The 19,028-nt window shown below is 45.2% G+C and overlaps 1 protein-coding gene across 2 annotated transcripts in view; it reads right to left on the bottom strand.

Moving 5' to 3' along the window:
- Nucleotides 1-3,051: 3,051 nt before the first annotated feature.
- LOC306915621 (disks large homolog 5-like) overlaps nucleotides 3,052-19,028 on the bottom strand; it is a 67,145-nt gene continuing 51,168 nt past the window's right edge. For both annotated transcript variants that reach the window (XM_079493071.1, XM_079493070.1), the window contains exons 26-37: nucleotides 17,155-17,317; nucleotides 16,875-17,008; nucleotides 15,364-15,534; nucleotides 14,423-14,609; nucleotides 12,948-13,096; nucleotides 12,280-12,450; nucleotides 10,347-10,543; nucleotides 9,778-9,921; nucleotides 9,005-9,132; nucleotides 8,098-8,207; nucleotides 6,598-6,707; nucleotides 3,052-6,366 (exon numbers count right to left, since the gene is read on the bottom strand). In XM_079493071.1, coding sequence (XP_079349197.1) covers nucleotides 6,263-6,366; nucleotides 6,598-6,707; nucleotides 8,098-8,207; nucleotides 9,005-9,132; nucleotides 9,778-9,921; nucleotides 10,347-10,543; nucleotides 12,280-12,450; nucleotides 12,948-13,096; nucleotides 14,423-14,609; nucleotides 15,364-15,534; nucleotides 16,875-17,008; nucleotides 17,155-17,317 — 1,768 coding nt within the window. In that variant the 3' untranslated portion in view covers nucleotides 3,052-6,262. The remainder of the gene's footprint in view (nucleotides 6,367-6,597; nucleotides 6,708-8,097; nucleotides 8,208-9,004; nucleotides 9,133-9,777; nucleotides 9,922-10,346; nucleotides 10,544-12,279; nucleotides 12,451-12,947; nucleotides 13,097-14,422; nucleotides 14,610-15,363; nucleotides 15,535-16,874; nucleotides 17,009-17,154; nucleotides 17,318-19,028) is intronic.

Consider the following 19,028-nt stretch of genomic DNA (forward strand, 5'->3'; position numbering starts at 1 on the left):
TATCGCAACTCCTCTATTAGGCTCTAGGCTCAGACATTTTTTAGAAACACAGTTTAAGAGGAAACATGTGTTCTTATATATTTTTGATTGCTCCGTTTGGAACCTCAATATAGATTGCATTGGGAAAACATGGTACTGGCTGACAAACAGCCGCTTTGTAAGCGGTTGTTTTACGCCAGACTTAAAATTTTACATGCCGGCCTTAAGTCTATCAACTGTATCTCGGCGCTGATACCTTTACTTTTTGAAAAGAGTAATGTTTGACGGGCTCGACCCACCCAGCTAGAGTCCATTTCAGCCTGTGCAGGGATATCCTGACACGGAACAGAACCTCATCTCGGAGCTAAAGCGTAGCAGCGTAAATATTGAGGTTCCAAACGGAGCTAATACTTTGAAATCAACCAAAGATAATATTGACATATTTCATCCAGCATGGCATGTACGCGGTCGGCCAATCAGAAGCAGTAACTAGGTCTATAGCCAGTCGCGGTGCGGTATGTTACTTCAGAAATTAAGTTTCAGAACATGATGAATAGGTTTTCATGAGATAATGATTATCTCAGACTTGTCGAGGACTGCAACCCTCTTCAAGATCCATTCTGATTTCTGATAAAAATAAATAAAGGAAGTTAGAAAGAGAATTTCAGAGAAACCAAAACTTCAAAAATAGATTAAAAATACTTAATGGCAACGCCGATTAATGCTGCTTCGCACACGTTTCCGCCGTCTCCTACTGCTACTCTGCATCTAAACATCTCATCAACACTCAAGCGACGCCGCAGGTGTCCGTGACCAGACAGTGGTACAGCTGTGTCTATTTGAGAGAGGATTAACCTTCAAGGGACCCTACCCTACGGTACCTGCCGCCCAAAATACAGAAAAGTTAACCGAGGGTCCCGAAAGGGGCTAGCTTGGGACCAGTACAGACTCCTGAGGCTTTGTGGCCTTGCCCTTTACTGAATGCTGTACAGAACAGACTGCAACAGGCCCATACTGTCATACACCTATGCATTTACTGGCATGTCTCAACATGGAACAAGATTAAAGGGTTAGTTCATATTATTTTTTACTTAAAGCTGTGTAGATACTACTTAATATAGTGGTCGCAAAGGTATTAATTGATTGCCTGAGTGGGAATTCTGGGTGGGAATTCTGGTCTGGTTTAGGTGAATATTAAGTAGTTCCAGTCATTTGGTGGGGGTCTGGGGCCCCACCTTATTGCCCAACTTGGAACGCTCTGTCACACGGAACATTGTTTTGTGTGTCCAGTATCACTACGACAGCAGCACTTAAACAGTTCCATCACTTCCCTGTGACAGAGGGGTAAAAGTCCAATGAAAGTTGCACTATATGGTAGACATAGGTCGACAATACAAAACAAATTGCTAGTTTGTGGCCCCCCAATACCCTGACCAACACTTAATATTCACCAGAACCAGACCGAAACTCCCAGCACAGGATTCAGGCAATCAACAGGCAATCAATTAATACCTTTGTAACCACTATGTTAAAGTATTTCCTACAGCTTTAAGTCCAACATTTTGAATTAAGACGATGCCTGTCAACAGGGAGCAGTTGGACCACAGTAGAGACATGCGGAATTGCCAGTGACTGAATTGACAATGACACTGAATGAATTATTACTGTAGCCTATACATTTTATTTGATAATATATATATTATTACCTGTGATTATTAATAGTTTTATTGTAGTATTGTATATTATTACTGCTGGTGATGGTGGTTTTATTGTATGTTATTATATTACCTGTGGTGAATATAGTATAGAGGAGAGCCATTAACTGTTCGTGGGAACGTCCTATTGAGCTGTCAAGAAATTCTGTGCAGGTTATTTTTTTCAAGTGTCAGAGTTTGGGAGTGCTCGTTCGATATCACTCGACAACGAGTGCTTCTAAACTCCAATACTTGGGAAAAGAAATCACCTGCAAGGAATTTCTTGACAGGAAGTAGCTCATAACAAGTCTATAGTGGATTTTTATGAAACAAACACTTTGCAGATAGAGGATAATTCAAGCTTTGCGCACAGCAACTTGTGATTTGTCACTTGAGTAAAATTGAATTGAACCAAAGAAAGTCACCTACCCTATATTAATTATTACTGTGTGTATATATACATAATTTATTACCTCTTACGTTTTATTGTATATTAGCTGTTATTTGTATATTGTCGTTACCTCTGATTAAATTTGTTATATTATAATTTATTACCTCTTAATAGTTTCATTGTATATTATTACCGGTTATTGTTTTGTATTGTACCTGGAGAATAAACTGAGTATATGCTAAATACCTGAATGTTCATTTAACTCAACCTCTAAGGGTTCATTTGCACACAAGGTACAGTATATGATCCAGAGGATCCTGTTACATGATGTCGCTAAACCAAACAAATGGATTTTTATCGTTACCAATATACACTACCTCTACTTTACCCAGAGGATTCCAGCTACTGTTAAACGGTTATTGTAAGTGACATTTGGATGAACTTATTCTCTACATGTACTCCCAGTCTAAAATAGTTGTCCAGTTTATGGAAAGACTCAAGAGCTCACAGCTCTACTCATGAAATTACCTACTGGCCACAAAATTAACTTTTATACATGCTAGCAGGCAGCACATTACTAGCCTGATTCTCAGACTCTGAAGCTTCTTGAAGCAAGAGATGCAGTCCATTCAGAGTGGGCGGGGTCTATGGGCTGGATCCAGGCTAGGTCCGTAGCCTAATTCAGGTCAAACCTGGAGGTCCTTGAAATGAAAATCTGTGAAAATCACTGCCAGAGCCGTAAAAAAATTATGGGGATTCCTTGGCATATATTTTCTAATGAGTGTCAATTTGGGGGTCCTTGACATGAAAGGTTTCTGAACCAGTCATACAGTATAGCCAGAATAGAATTCTTCAGATTGCTTACCAGGAATCAGTTGTTGACGACACCCAAATATCCAATGAAAGTTTGTGTTGAATGCCCCCTCCAGACATACCCAGGGGGAAATCAATCAATAGTGTAGGCTATAAACAAAATCAAATCAGAGATTACAGGTTTAAACTACTAATTCAATACACCTTTGACAATTAAAACAGTTTGATTGCAATCAAATATCTATTTAAATATGACATGTAAGGAGTGTTTTATAAATGACCTATGCCTGTTATTAAATATAAACATCACAACTAGCAGAACATTTTGGTATAGAAATGTGAACACTTTCCTTTATATTAACAGTATTTATTTTCTTTTAACATTTGATGCAAATTTTAGATTTCATTCAGAAGCAATCAGGACTGCTTCATCCAAGCTGAAAAGATGAAATGTTGACAATGTGACGGACAAGCCAAAAGTCGTGCTTGTAAATACAGTTGACAGACAGCCATGAAACGAGACACTGTCGGGGTGGAAACCGTGTATGTCCAAAACCCTTCCTTTTTTAAAATTAGTTTGTAAAACTCGTTAAAATAGTGAAAATGGACGATCTACACGTTCACAATGTGTTGCGTTGTGAGTTTGTAGATGTGCTATTTTCACTGTGTTTGTGTGACGATCAGGGCAGTGGTTCCCAAAGTGGGGTCCGGGGACCCCCAGGGGTCCTTGAGGGCCCCCCAGCTAAATGATAATTAGGAACCAAATGGACCCTTATGGGTCTGTAACTCTGAGAGTGTACAAATGGAACCTTATGGCTCTGTAACTTTGAGTGTACAAATGGAACCAAATGGATCCATTGGGGTCCATTTGGTTCGATTTGTACACTCTGAGTTAACTTTACATTGATTTTACAATATAAATTGGGGGTCCAAGATATAGAAATTCCATTAAATGGGGGTCCGTAGCCTAATGCATGTCAAACTGGGGGTCCTTGAAATGAAACAGGGTGAGAATCACTGCTAGAGCCGTAAAAACCATCCTCTTATGGGGGTCCCTGGCATATATTTTCTAATGGGGCTGATTAGTGTCAATTTGGGGGTCCTTGACATGAAAAAAATTGGGAACCACTGAAGTAGGGCATTCATTATTAAAACGGTTGAAATATGGAGATGGAAGGTTTCTACCCGACAAACGAAATAAAAGATCCCTTCTTAAATAATCCACTTCAGAAACAGGAGCAACGGACAAGTATTTAAATCAATATTGGTAATATCAGCACAATATTTAGATACAATTTAATCCATAAAGTGAAAACTAACGTACCTGTAACGCAAATTAAAATGAATAATATCTTGGTGTAAATACATGACTGGAAGGACATTATTGTAAAAAAAAAAATAAGTAAAGACCTCTTTCTTTTGGCACAATGAGTTTCAAGCTTGAGGACAGAATCAGGCCATGGCAGATCATTAAGGAGAGGACATGCACGTGCGCGCTGCTTGGACTGCAACAAAGTGGATGATTTAGATTTGCCCAAATGTGTCGGAACGGAACGGAAAATGAGCTTCTTCCTAATAAACTACATAATATAATACGCTATAATTTGTCTACCAAAAATAGGGATTCATAACCAACCGTCTGCGATGTGACTGGACAAATTAAATTATGGCAAAAACATATATAGGAATATACGAAGAGGGGAGACCCATTGTCCGTTCTGTCCTCAGCTGTATTAACCACTTGAACCCCAGGATCCCTATTCGGGGGGGGGGGGGGGGGGGGACCTTCGCCAAAAATAGCAGATCTACAAGGTAATTGGTGTGCGCCGCGTCACCTCCCAATGTATGAATGAATGAACCATTGTAAAGCGCTTTGAGCACTTGGAAAAGCGCTATAAAATGCAATTCATTATTATCTATATATAGCGTGGCGCCTTTATTCAAAGTGCGTCACAACGTTGCATTACATTGACCCCATCCACACACTGGCACCAACCTGCTTATCGGGAGCTCTCGGGGATCAATGCGTTGTCGTTTTCTCAAGAGTACTTCGACAAGGCCCAGGCGGTGGCGTAACCGTCTGGGCACCCGACTGGTAATCCAGTCGCAGTGTGCCGCGGGTTCGACTCCCGAGCCCGACACGGCCTTTACTGCATGTCTTCCCCCATCTCTCTCCCGTTTCCTGTCAGCCTACTGTCTGTCCCTTCAAAAACCAATAAAAGGCGTAAGCCGCAAAAAAATATCTTAAAAAAAGAAAAGAAAAAAAGAGTACTTCGACAATACTGGCGAGCCACCACGCGTAGGCGCTGTGTGAGCTTGTAGATCGGCTATTTCTTTTGTCCAAGAGATTTGGTGTTGGTATTGGAGAAAAATAAAATAAAAAATGCGTACCAAGTACAGTCGCTACAAAGCTCTGTTTTACTATGCATAGAGAGGGATTAAGTGGTTACGTCTTGACTGACTTAAATGCATATTATCATCAATGCAGTCTACCTGTGGTCCTGAATATTCCTGGAATATAAAAAAAGAATAAAAGGAGATGCCAGCGTTAGAAGGAAAACCAAAACATTCAAGTATGCGTTAACGTGAAATACTAGTGTAAACAAAAATGGCTACCGGCTGTACGTCACTACTGGAGTGGGGTTAATAGAATCAGTGCTATTACAAACCGGATATTGCTATAGTTGTGTGGTGAGAACGTGTCGTACAGTAGCATTGTTTTTTTTTCGCTTTTTTTTTGTCCAGGGCTGCGACGCCCTCACGGTGTACCATACTGCACGTCACGTCAGGTTCTCAGCATCAGGTCCGCGGACCGCCAGGGGGTCCACATAACATGGACACCTCTGTGTGTCTCTTGTTTTACTCTGAGAGCAAACAAAGGGAAACGACACTCAAGAGTGAAAAGTCTTTTACAGCGAAGATTGGGTTCCCAGAGATGAAGACTTGCATGGTGGTGAGGTGGGGGCTCCGTGGTGTAGTAATGCGTTATCGCACTGGTTCCCAAAGTGGGGTCCTTGAGGGAGTTCCAGGGGGTCCCCCAGCTAAATGATAATTAGGAACCAAATGGACCCTTATGGGTCTGTAACTCTGAGAGTGTACAAATGGAACCAAATGGATCCATTGGGTTAAAATATACATTGATTTTACAATATAAATTGGGGGTCCGTAGCCTAATGCATGTCAAAGATTCATCCTCTTATGGGTTGACATGAAAAAGTTTGGGAACTTTTCTTGACATGACAAAGTTTGGGAACCACTGCGTTATCGAACGGGCGGGGGTCTGGGGGATCGAGGGCTGGTGGGGGGGGGGGGGGGGGGGGGTCGAGAACCACCACCGCTGGTTGCCGGGGGTGACGGTCGACGACGAGTGACGCAGACGATTCCGCTACGGCGCTCCGTCTGGGATCCACAGGACCTTGTTCTGCTCCTGTTCCACGATGGTCAGGATCTGAGTGCAAATGTAGGACAGACTGCCTCCTTGTACGACACCTGAAAAACAACAGCAGGGGGGAGTGTTCCATTCAAAATGGTGTTCCATTCCAATGGTGGTGCAGTTATAGGTAAAGAATGTCACATTGGCCCTTTCACATTAGCCTATTATAGCGCCACCACGAGGCCACAACCTGACATGGCCTGGTGGAGACCTGTGCCCCGGCAACCCGAGGGGAACTTTTTCTAGTTGGATATCTTGAGTGCAAAGTTGATAATGCCATGACTCACCTGTGAAGAACTTGCTGTAGTCCTGCTCTGTTTTCTGTGCAGTCTCAAACTGCTCCTTGGAATGTTTCTGAGAGACTTTATCCCGCAGGTAAAGAGGATCCTTCTGCTCTCTGAGGAGGGAAACAAGATCACAAACCATATAAAAATACTGTAACCTGATATGAAGACAATGGCACTGGATAGACACTGTAAGACAGGGTTTCCCACATTTTGGACTTGAGAACTATACTTTTAGAATGACCAGCTCAACAAGATCTAGCATTGTGGGTTTGCCTACTATAGATGCCGTGAAGTGAGCCGACAGGCCCTTCTTGATGTCAATCACCAGTTCCTTTCCTCCATCAGGTGCCCCTGATGGAGGGGGCGCGTAGTTTAGAGACCAGGATTACTGCATGTTTTTGTGAGGGTACCTACCCACCCTAGGAGACACGGGGAGAACATGCAAACTCCTTTCGCCAACCCCGCCTCGGGTATGGGCACTGATGACGCGGAGGAGAGGACACGCCGCCAGCGCCCACAGCGGTTATCGAACCCAGGACCTTCTAGCTGTGAGGCGTCAGCACTACCGACTGTGCCACCATGCCCCCCCAAAAATGTTTTTTTAATATTTGATTTATTTGTTTTAGGGGGCATGTCATGTGGTCTACGACTGTAAGACAATGACATGTAGGACTTCCAAATTCAAGTAGCGCCATACAAATATGTGCACATTTTCATTTACCGTGTTTAAAAAACATAACAAGTAAAGAATGCTACTAAAATGGCATCTATTTGCATCCGTGTCTGATCTAATCTAGAATTATGCTGGATCTTTCCATGGCATTAACCCATTTTGGGCGGGAACCCCTTTTGGTGTTAGCATTATGTTATGCTTTAGCTATTGAAAAATCGCATTTAAAAAATGAAAGAAGAACGACTGACATAGAAACATAGCTTTTTAGAAAACTGTCAGGATGTAGAAGACATTTTTAGAATCTGATCTCAGGTCAAAATGGGTTAAGTATGCGGTTGACATATTGGGTTGCTGATGCTCTCCAGTCTCCAGACGAAGGTAAAAATCACACCCGTGTGAAGTGAAGTCCCTGGAACTTAGACACCCACAGGAACGAGCCCAGTGTGCCGGCCCAGTTCCGGCAAGCCGCCCGCGTCCGAAACGACCGAGAAATGACAGAGTTACCGTGTGGGGATCCCCGGGGGGTCCCTTTAATGTACTATACTGTCACTGTACTGTACTGTACTGTACTGTCAAGCCCAAAATCATCATAATACAGCTAGTGTGTGTGTGTGTGTGTGTGTGTGTGTGTGTGTGTGTGTGTGTGTGTGTGTGTGTTTCGAACATTCTCCAGAACAATCAATGACATGAAATCAAATGGCAGAGAAACAACCACGACAACATGAGCACTTGACAGTAGACAGTCGTGACATTTCTTTAGGTAGCAAAGAAAAGAAAATAATAATAAAAAAACAATACAAACATCCATAATGTCGTGAACTACTCACTTTATCTGCTTGGCATTTTTGTAGCGAATGAATATGACGATTGGGTAGATGTGAACGCTGTGGAGTCGCTCAATGGCGTGAGGAGCAATGTCAAGCAAACAGTGACAGTTCTACGAGAGAGAATAGGACAAAACGTGAGAAATGGGCTGGGAAAATTGAATACACACACACACACACAGTACACTGCGTATTTTTTGCACTTGTTTCTAAAGTGTATCAGTGCTTACTTGGGCTTGTTTCCAAATGTTTAAAGCAATATTGCACGAGAGGGTGTGCTTTACCGTTGATTATTGGCACGACAATAATCAGCCTTGCTGCAGGAACGCTGCAGGAAGTGCCAAAAATCTAGGTAAAGCACAACCTTCGAGTGTAATGTTGCGATTATACAACAGTTACCCTTAAAAAAAGTTTAAAAAAAAAATTCATTATCACGACGGCAAAATCTAGCACCTTGATGATAACCGTTTAAAATGCCAAGTTAGTGCCAATTAGATTATAGAGGGTATGTGTATGCATAAAGTGAATGGCAGATCGAGTGGCAAATCAAGTGGCAAAGTGAATTTAATGTTGTTTAAAGTCATTTAATGCAATCAAACTTTTCTGTTTGGATGTATGGGGCTGTCACTCAGTAGGCGTTCCCGCATAACTTCCAGGTATGATGATGATGTCACGCGCATACCCTCTATTGTATTTATTCATTTACTATACCGGTATATTAAATTAATAAATACAACAAGCTAATGTACAACTGGCCTGGGAATTATAAGCAATTAAATGATGTTGTTTTATTATCAACAGTGTGTAATTGAATCTATTCCCACACAGAAGTGTGCACTTTATGGAGAGATGGTCACATGTTTCTAGTTACTCAGTTCACACAGGCCTGGACACACTGCACACGGCGTACCCTCTCTGTGATTTCCTTAATTGAGGCGACAGTTGTCACGTCAAAGTGGCCGCTCCTTCGTTTGAAGTCGATGAAAACGCAATCCTTCACCCCTCGCTCAATTGCCTGCTGAGACGCCTTCATCACCTCTGGAAAGCAAAAAACATGTTGAATAAGTTGAAGGAACATTAAAACGTGTCGTTTTCAAGTGTATCTCTACCTTTAATACCCATTTGCTACCCCACTAGCATTACGTTTGAAGTCTTGCTTTGCTACCCTAATCCTGTTCAACTAACGAACGAGATGTGCTGACAATAAATGACCCACGACATTATAAACAAAGCAAACCAACAGTGTCTATTCGGGTCGCGACGCCCCCTAAGAGAATCAGAATATGAACTGGGGGGGAACCCCCCCCACCCCACCCTCACCTCACCTTGACAAGCACTTGGAATGTAGGAGTTGAGGCATTGCATTTAGTTTGACACAAATATTGTGGAAATGGCAGATCTACAAACATCGCACTGCAATTTTCACTTTCTTACATTACTTTGGCCAATGTTTTACTAGTTTTACAGTATCGTTTGTTGATTAGTTTTGATGCAGTAATTTACTTTACTTTTATTTACTTTTTAAAGGTATTGAAAAGGTCTTACCTCCTTAAATTGTCACTTTACTGTCATCAGGGGCACGGTCCTCTCCCCCTACCCCCCCCCCCCCCCCCCCCCCACACACACACACATACACACACACACACACACACACACACACTGAACCAAGAGACTAGAGCTCACCAGGCAGGCAGCGATAGAACTTCTCAGGGGCCTCTTTAACCAGCATGTCCTTACTGGCCTCCACCAGAGGCCCCAAGATCAGCACAGGTCTAGGGGACGAGCATTCCACCTTCTGCACCCGCTGGTACGCCAGGCTGACTCCCTCTGGACAGAGAGAGAGACAGAAAGAAATCACGTCAGTAGACCAAAACTATGACGAAAAATGTTCGTCGACTACTTAATCTCCAGTTTGATCGATCCCCCGGTCGTTGCTAGACAAGGCTTTCTCTGCATGTGATTCTGCTTTTTTTCTTGTCAAAGCAACCATCCGTTCTCTAGTTATAGTCTGTTGAAAATAGCATGTCTGGCCAAAAATGTCAAGGAGAAGAAGAGAGCCGAGATACAGGCGTTTTCCCAAGAAAGAGAAAAATGAAGCAAACTGCAGAGGAAATCTTGCGATCACATGATCTCCTGGATCTCTAAAGTGCTGCTTCTGCGCTGCTTACGGAACTCGCATATCGCCTATATTCCTGCCACAACGCAGGCGTGCCATTAATGACGGTAAGTGCAATATTGCTTAAATTCCTCACCGTCCGTGATGGGGAAGGAGTCGGTGCTGATGGCATCCAGCGCCATCATGTCCTTGCCGTCCTTGGACCCGCTGCGCTTGTGCTTCTGCTTCCTGCGGAAGAAGGAGCGGCGGGCGGCGGCCGACAGCGTCTTGCTGGCGCCGTTCTCGTCCTTCATGTCGGGCACGCTGTGTCTCCTGTACATCTCCTGGTCCATTCTGGTGGTGGGGAGATGACAGAGTGTTCATGTGACTTGTTAGCCCATTTAAAGACCCAAGGCTGATTCTACAAATGCCTTCTAAATCCGTAGTTCTCACGCTTTAAAGATTTTTCTTTTCACTCACTCCCCGTCTGAAAGGCATGGTCGCCTGGGTCAGCGACAGGTCTGCTCATGAGGGGCGTGGTGCGCATAGCGTGAAAAAAAAAGGTCACCACTATAGAGCACCGAAGTCCTGATGTCACTTTCAGTAGAGGGCACCAACACACAGGTTTAGAGGTTTTTTATTTGTATTGAAATCTCCATAGGGCGATTTTATGTCGCTTCATATAAGAAGTGTTTTAAAAATAAACCGATCACCCCGGCCTTTTCACTCATATGGATATGAAGCATCGACTGAAGGTGGAAATGTACAAATATACCCAAAGAGTAACAAAATAAGCGTTAGAAACGAGCCAAACAACCCAGAGACTACATTTCCGGGTAGGCTGCTTCTGCCCGCAGCCCGTCGCACAACAGAAACTGAATGTTAATTACGTTTATTTTTATATATATAATGTATCGTGGTTAGTACGAGTCGAGTCACCACCAGCTGAGCTTACGTCAACGAGGAATCTCAGGAACGCAATATGTTGACAGCTGGGCGTGACGTATATGCTCAGCGACATTGCATTCATATGTAGTTTCAAGGCTTTTGCGGTCACATTAATTCCATTTTCTCTAGAAACTGGCTGTATCAAATATGAATGGACATCATTAACGACGCACAGCCACTCCCCTGACAGAAACGCCGGGGTGGTCGGTTTATTTTTCAAACACAGTTCTTATATGAAGCGACATAAAATCGCCCTATGGAGATTTCAATACAAATAAAAAACCTATAAACCTGTGTGTTGGTGCCCTATACTGGCCCTGGTCCAAAAATAAACTCACGCCTTTCATTGAAAATGAATTACTAGGCACGTCAGTCTCTCCCCGTCTGAAAAGGCCTTATATCTGCTGCTTTTGAACAGCCAATGCAAAAATCTAAAATGACACAGATGCTTTCCTGGTTTTAAAAAGCTTGGAAGAAATACTCAAGATTTTTTTTCCTCCATTCATACACTCTCAAGAGTTAAATTAATACTGAAGATTGACATTTTAAAAAAAGCGGTTGAGCCCGGACGGTAAGCTCAACTGCCTGGGCACCTAGGCCAGGGGTTCTCAACCCGTGGGTCGCGACCCCTCGGGGGGTCGCCAAATTATTTTAGGGGGTCCCCAAATTATAAAAAAAAAAAAAAAAAAAATCACGATTTTTCAAAAATAGCAGACCTACAAGCTCGTAGCGCGCCACTCGGTGGCGCGCTATGAGCTTGTAGATCTGCTATTTTTAAATAGCTAAATTATAACAATGCTTAAAACACCAAAAGGGGTTCCCGCCCAAAATGGTTCAAGGTTATTGTAGCAGTCAATTTATATTGGGGGTCGGGAGGGGGCGGGGGTCCCGAGACGTTGCCAAAGCATTTTCGGGGGTCCCCGGCCAAAAACGTTGAGAACCCCTGACCTAGGCTACCAAGCCAGCCGGACGGCGTGCCGCGGGCTCGACTCCCGAGCCCGGCGGCCTTTGCCGCGTGTCACTCCCCATCTCTCTCCCCCTTTCCTATCTGATTAGTGTACCCTATCAATAAAGGCAAAAAACGCCAAAAAAATATATAAAAAGCAACAAAAAAAAGCGGTTGAGATCCACTGCTTCCTTACAGGTATTTACTAGGAATCTGCCCTTTCTCCATCTTGCGTGCGCTCTCGTCCAGCTGCCAGGCCACCCAGTAGCCAAAGTTTCCGCTGGGCAGAGTGTCTTCAACGTACAGGATGTCGTCTCTCTTAAAGCTCAGCTCCTGCTCCACCTCCGCCACCCGCTCATAAAGTGCTCTGTGTGGACAGACGGGGGGGGTTAGGGCTGGCACCATTTACAATTAAAAGTCCACAATTCATTAATTGTCTCACAAATAATTGCGATTGACGATTTAATTGTGTTTTTTTGGCATTGAACATTGGAACATATGAATAAAGAATACATTTCTGTTTGCTCCGTAATCAAGGGTAGATATGTCAAATAACTGAAATATACTAAGACATTATTTTTATACTTAAAAAAAAGGTTTTAAAACATAGCAGAAATAGCTGATGTACAAGCTTACAACACGTCTCAAAGTGTCACGTATGAAAATGTTTCAACATGGTCTCAACGATTGTGACAATTATGCAAATTATGCGACTAGATGATTATGTAGTTATTGTGACAGGCCTAGGGAGAGGTTCATTCAAAGTGTCATCGATGTTTTTCCTGATGTCAGACGACGAGGCACGATTATGAAATGGAAAAAACAAAAACATCATGGCGTGTGTCGTTATGTTAGCAACTTTACCTAACGAAGAACCCGTCTCCCGGGGACGCTTTGACCATGGCCAGATCTTCCGCACAACGTTGGACTTTAAACGTCGCCGTCTCAGCTGGTTTCAACATTTCCAGGTAAGCCTCCTCCGCCGTCTTCTTCTTCATGTGGACGCCATTGTACTGTTCGTAACGCACGCACATTAATTAAAACACAAACAGTGGGAAAAGTGGTCATAATTTACACAGCCAGACAGATAACAGACGCAGTGCAGATATTGGGTATTTGTCTATTGTTCCTTTATTATTACTACTGTTCTATCCATAATGCCAGTGTATATTACACAGTATGTGTGTCTGACAATAGATATAAACTAGAAAAAGTGCCCCTCGGGGCACAGGTCTCCACCAGGGCAGGTCAGGTTGTGGCCTCCTGGTGGCGCTATAATAGGCCAATGTGAAAAGGGTGCCATTTCTTCATACGCCTTTGATGGCAATTGGATGATTTGAGGCATTTTGTTCCAAAAATGTGTTTTGCAAAAATCAACCTGTTGGTGGCGCTATAACAGGCCAATGTGAAAAGGGTGGGATATATTCCTCAGCCTAGTAAGAAAATGTGTGAAAGATTTCACATAAATTGCATGCTGCGTTCATGATTTGAGGCTTTTGTTCAAAACGGGGCAATCTTGCAAACTGTGAAAGCCAATTATAGCCAATTAGGATGGAATATGAAATATCGGACAGATCCGACTTGAGCACATGACCATAGAGATACTGTGTAACGATTTGTGAGATTTTTGGACAGAATCTGGAGGAGTAATATCAAAAAATGTGTTTTACAAAAGTTGCCCTCCTGGTGGCGCTCTAAAAGGCAGATGTGGAAAATGCAGGTCAAAGGTTTGTCCTTGGCCTCTAGGGAGTGTGCATGCAACGTTTCACGCAGATCGGTGCAGTTTTAGGTAAAACATGTGAAAAGCTGCCTCATGGTGGCGCTATAACAGGCCGTTCTGGAAAATGTGGGGCAGAGGTTCATCGTTGGCATCCAGGGAGTGTGTGTGCAAAGTTTGGCATCGACCGGGTTAACGGTGCCGGAGATTAGCTGTACACAGACGGACGGAAGGACGGACGGACACACACACACACGGACGGAGTGCAAAACATACTCTCTCCCCATGCCTTCGGCCTGGTGGAGACAAAAATAGAAGTCTGCACACTGTAACTTTGTAAAGCTCCTAGTCAAGGTTTTATTATATATTATTAACGTACTGTATTATAGAAACGTTAATCTATAATAAAGTCTTGACTCGGAGCTTTACAAAGTTACAGTGTGCAGATTTCTATTTTTTAAAATGCCTTATCCACGGTTTGGTCCTGCACCTGCCATCCACTAGATAGAGTGCCAGTTCTACTCATTTATTTATGATTCAAATAAACTATACAAAAATGCAATGATCATGATGGCTTTCGCCGGATGCTAAAAGGAGGATAACTCAATGCTGCTGCTGCTACCTCCAATATCAAGTCTCCAGGCAGGAGACCTTCAGGGCTCTTGGCAGGGCTGTCATCATCCACACCTTCCACAAAGATCCCATGGAGGTTACCACCACAGATCTGAACCCCCAGCTCTACCTGGGTCCTCTTCAGCCTCACCAGGCGGGGCGGCTCCGGGGCCTTGCGGGACCCTGTGTCAGGCCGCCTGAGAGAGAAGCAGACCATGTAAACACGAGAGATCTCGCATAATATTGAGTTAACACTACTTTAGCTGGGGAACTTTTCAGAATAAAAGGCGCTAGAGTGCCAAGCAGATGGGCAGATCTGAAAAGCCCGCCTTCCATTTCCCCCCCAAAACCGGGAGGTATAATGTTCCATTACTACCTCGCGCTACCTCGTCTGATCTCTCTTTAGACGGGTTAATATTCCAAACGAGATGCTTGGTTAAGTCAGAAATTAGGACAGAACATCGGCGTTCTGATCAAAACCATGGAGAGTGCCATAGATTCAGAGATATACCGGTAACAGCGGTAAGTTTTGCCGGCCCGAAAACAAGGAAGTGAAGTGGCTGCACGCATGCGCAAAACATGTCCGGGAGCTCTGACCAAGGCGTTGCCTAGCAACGGGGGGCGACAAAAGATGCATTACAGACGTTTAAAAGGACCAAAAGAAAAAGTGTAAATATTTACTAATAATGGTCCCCTTGGAATAAGGTTTGGACACCCATGCGGCGCTAGGAGATATGCCCGTTTAACCTGAAGGAGCTGTGGGGGCTGGTGGCAGGCGTGGTCTGTTTGGACGTTTACCTGAAGGAGCTGTGGGGGCTGGTGGCGGGCGTGGTCTGTTTGGACGTTTACCTGAAGGAGCTGTGGGGGCTGGTGGCGGGCGTGGTCTGTTTGGACGTTTACCTGAAGGAGCCGTGGGGGCTGGTGGCGGGCGTGGTCTGTTTGGACGTTTACCTGAAGGAGCTGTGGGGGCTGGTGGCGGGCGTGGTCTGTTTGGACGGAGGCGTCATGGTGCCCTCCTCGTCCTGCTCGCTCAGCGTGTCGATGGCGGACATGTTGTCCGGCGTGGTGGCGCCGCTGTCTGCCGGGCTCAGCTGACTGCTGCCGCTGGACTCTATCTGAGAGCTGAGGGGACAAAAAAAAATCATCTTTTCCTTAACGGTCCATTAAGACCTTATTATTAAGGCGTATTAAGGCCGAGAACGCGAGAGTCTAGACCAGTGGTTTTCAAACTTTTTCATATCAAGACCCGTTATATTTTCGTTATTTGAGCCACGGACCACCATTTGATGAGATTTAGCGTTGCAGACCCAAGACCAATGAATTTTGTTATCGTTGGATACGAATTTGTTCACAATTCCATGCTTGATTGATGTGGTAACAGAGAGATAACAGGCAAAATCTAAATAACAGAGCGGGAGTGGTTTCCTTACCCAGAGCGGGAGTGGTTTCCTTACCCAGAGCGGGAGTGGTTTCCTTACCCAGAGCGGGAGTGGTTTCCTTACCCCGAGCGAGAGTGGTTTCCTTACCCCGAGCGGGAGTGGTTTCCTTACCCCGAGCGGGAGTGGTTTCCTTACCCCGAGCGGGAGTGGTTTCCTTACCCCGAGCGGGAGTGGTTTCCTTACCCCGAGGGGGAGTGGTTTCCTTACCCCGAGGGGGAGTGGTTTCCTAACCCCGAGGGGGAGTGGTTTCCTTACCCCGAGCGGGAGTGGTTTCCTTACCCCGAGCGGGAGTGGTTTCCTTACCCCGAGCGGGAGTGGTTTCCTTACCCCGAGCGGGAGTGGTTTCCTTACCCCGAGCGGGAGTGGTTTCCTTACCCCGAGCGGGAGTGGTTTCCTTACCCCGAGCGGGAGTGGTTTCCTTACCCCGAGCGGGAGTGGTTTCCTTACCCAGAGCGGGAGTGGTTTCCTTACCCCGAGCGGGAGTGGTTTCCTTACCCCGAGCGGGAGTGGTTTCCTTACCCAGAGCGGGAGTGGTTTCCTTACCCCGAGCGGGAGTGGTTTCCTTACCCCGAGCGGGATTGGTTTCCTTACCCCGAGGGGGAGTGGTTTCCTTACCCCGAGCGGGAGTGGTTTCCTTACCCCGAGGGGGAGTGGTTTCCTTACCCCGAGCGGGAGTGGTTTCCTTACCCCGAGCGGGAGTGGTTTCCTTACCCCGAGCGCGAGTGGTTTCCTTACCCCGAGGGGGAGTGGTTTCCTTACCCCGAGCGGGAGTGGTTTCCTTACCCCGAGCGGGATTGGTTTCCTTACCCAGAGCGGGAGTGGTTTCCTTACCCCGAGCGGGAGTGGTTTCCTTACCCCGAGCGGGATTGGTTTCCTTACCCAGAGCGGGAGTGGTTTCCTTACCCCGAGGGGGAGTGGTTTCCTTACCCCAAGCGGGATTGGTTTCCTTACCCAGAGCGGGATTGGTTTCCTTACCCAGAGCGGGAGTGGTTTCCTTACCCCGAGCGGGAGTGGTTTCCTTACCCCGAGCGGGAGTGGTTTCCCAGCTGGAACATGTGAGGGTTGTACTGAGCCAGGATGGTGACGGTGTCACACTGCTGGCCAATCACCAGCCGCGCCTGCTGCTCGTTGGCGTTCCGCAGGTTGATCCCGTTGAACTGAAATCACACAAGTTTTCAAATGTATAAAAAGATATTTTGAAAATAGCAGCAGATGTGACGCATTGTGAGCTTGTAGATCGGCTATTATCAAATCGTAGAAACGTGTAGTGGGTAGTAGTTAGTAGTAGTTAGTGTATAAGTACCTCCAGTAGCTGGTCGCCGTACTCCATGCGGGCCTGGTGGGCGATGCTGCCCCCCGTCACCTTGGACACAAACACTCCGCCGTTCTCGCCGCTCACGATGGAGATGCCGAGTGGCTCCGCCCCTTTCTGCACCGTCACGTTGCGTGGTTCTTCTAAATAGGGCCTTTTCGGGGGAGGGGGGGGGGCAGGGGGAGGGAACGGTAAAGGTCATTTTAAACACTTGGCTTGAACCTTTAGCCTCCCTATTGCAGGGGACATACATTCGCAGAAAATATCAGATCTACCATCTCACAAGATCGGCAAAGAGGTTTTGGTGTAGAGGGAAATGAATAGCAGAGACCAAATACAGAGCGAACGGTACTGAGGGTTTGCAGATCATCTGAATCATCACAGATGAACTGAGTCACTCATAATAGATATATTGCACTATTATTGGCACTGTTTTTACTCCAAGCTCCAAGATAAATCTCCTAGGCACTTGTGCCAATGTCAAATAGTCTATTCGCTGTTCTCTTTAAGACAAGTGCTTAAACTACAGTCACATTCTGAGGAACACCACAAAGACTGATGGGAATGACGATGCAAAACGTCAAGCAAGAACAAGAACATACCATATAATACTAAAGGCAAAAGAGACTGCTATGAGAGTAAAAGGGATCGGTCTCATGCTGTAGCAGTGAAAAGCAACGCAGCTCCCTAGACTGACATAAATAAAGATGCGCTCCCTGTTACAAGGTTTCAACGTGCAGAAACGGAGACGAGCCAAGCATGCACGAATAATCGCATTCTAGATGATTCCAAGTCATGCGATCATACAGTACAAGATTTAGCAGCACTCTGAATTAATCAGAAGCGCACCAAAAAGAACGAGGCCTTTCACAGGCAACGGCGTCTATTCGAACAAACGTTCAGGGCTGTCAAACAAAAAATTGAGTACTGTGCTCAGTCTCTTTGAAAGCATGGTGTATGGAATGTTCACAGACGTATCAAGGGTGGGGGGCAATGTTTGCTCCGAGCAGCGCTTGGAGTTTATCTGCCTGCCGATTCATGCAAGGCGTGTGAAGGGGACACACCTCAAGCTTTTTAAAGAGAAGAACTTATGCTTGTCTGCCTGCAGGGGGCGCCTGTGAGAAGGTAGAGATTGAGAAGGAAACGAGGGAGAAGAGAGAAGTTATCATCTAGATCTACACCAGTGCTTCTCAAGCATCTTTCATTTCAAGGACGCCTAATTTGGTATATTATGCATTTGGCCAAGGACCCCCAGAACTCTCAAAGTTACAGACCGGTAAGGTCCAACTATGAATCATTTAGCTGGGAGGGGGACCCCCTGGAACCCCTCCTCAAGGACCCCTGTGGGTCCCCGGACCACACTTTGAGAACCACTGATCTAGTATAGTGACGTGGGGGGGAGGAGCATCACATGATTGGCAGGTGGGAGCATGATAGATGGAAGGTGAACCTGCTAACGACGTGGCCTGCTAAGAAAAGTGGGACGCTGTTGTTTACTGTTTCAAAAAAGGACTTTATCAGGTTGGTGCCTTGCATGGTTTCCTCCGGCATCGGTGTGTGAATGGGTGTATGTAATGCACAATCTCTGTAAAGCGCCTTGGACAAATAAATGCACCATTTAGCATTTACGCTGATGCAGGCAAGTTATTCAATTGCTACTCAGCAGGCGTTCCCACATAATTTCCGGGTATGAAGATGATGATGTCACGCGCATACCCTCTATAAATAAGCCCACAGGGGTTCACAAACGTTTTAGCTCGAGACCCCAAAAGATACATTTTGTGTCTCACAGGGACACAAACTTACATAATGAATGAATCACTTCAGCCCTAATACTTAATAGGGCACTATTTTTCCTGAAATTC

Source organism: Electrona antarctica, assembly GCF_951216825.1.
Source record: "Electrona antarctica genome assembly, chromosome: 22".
Lineage (NCBI taxonomy): Eukaryota > Metazoa > Chordata > Actinopteri > Myctophiformes > Myctophidae > Electrona > Electrona antarctica.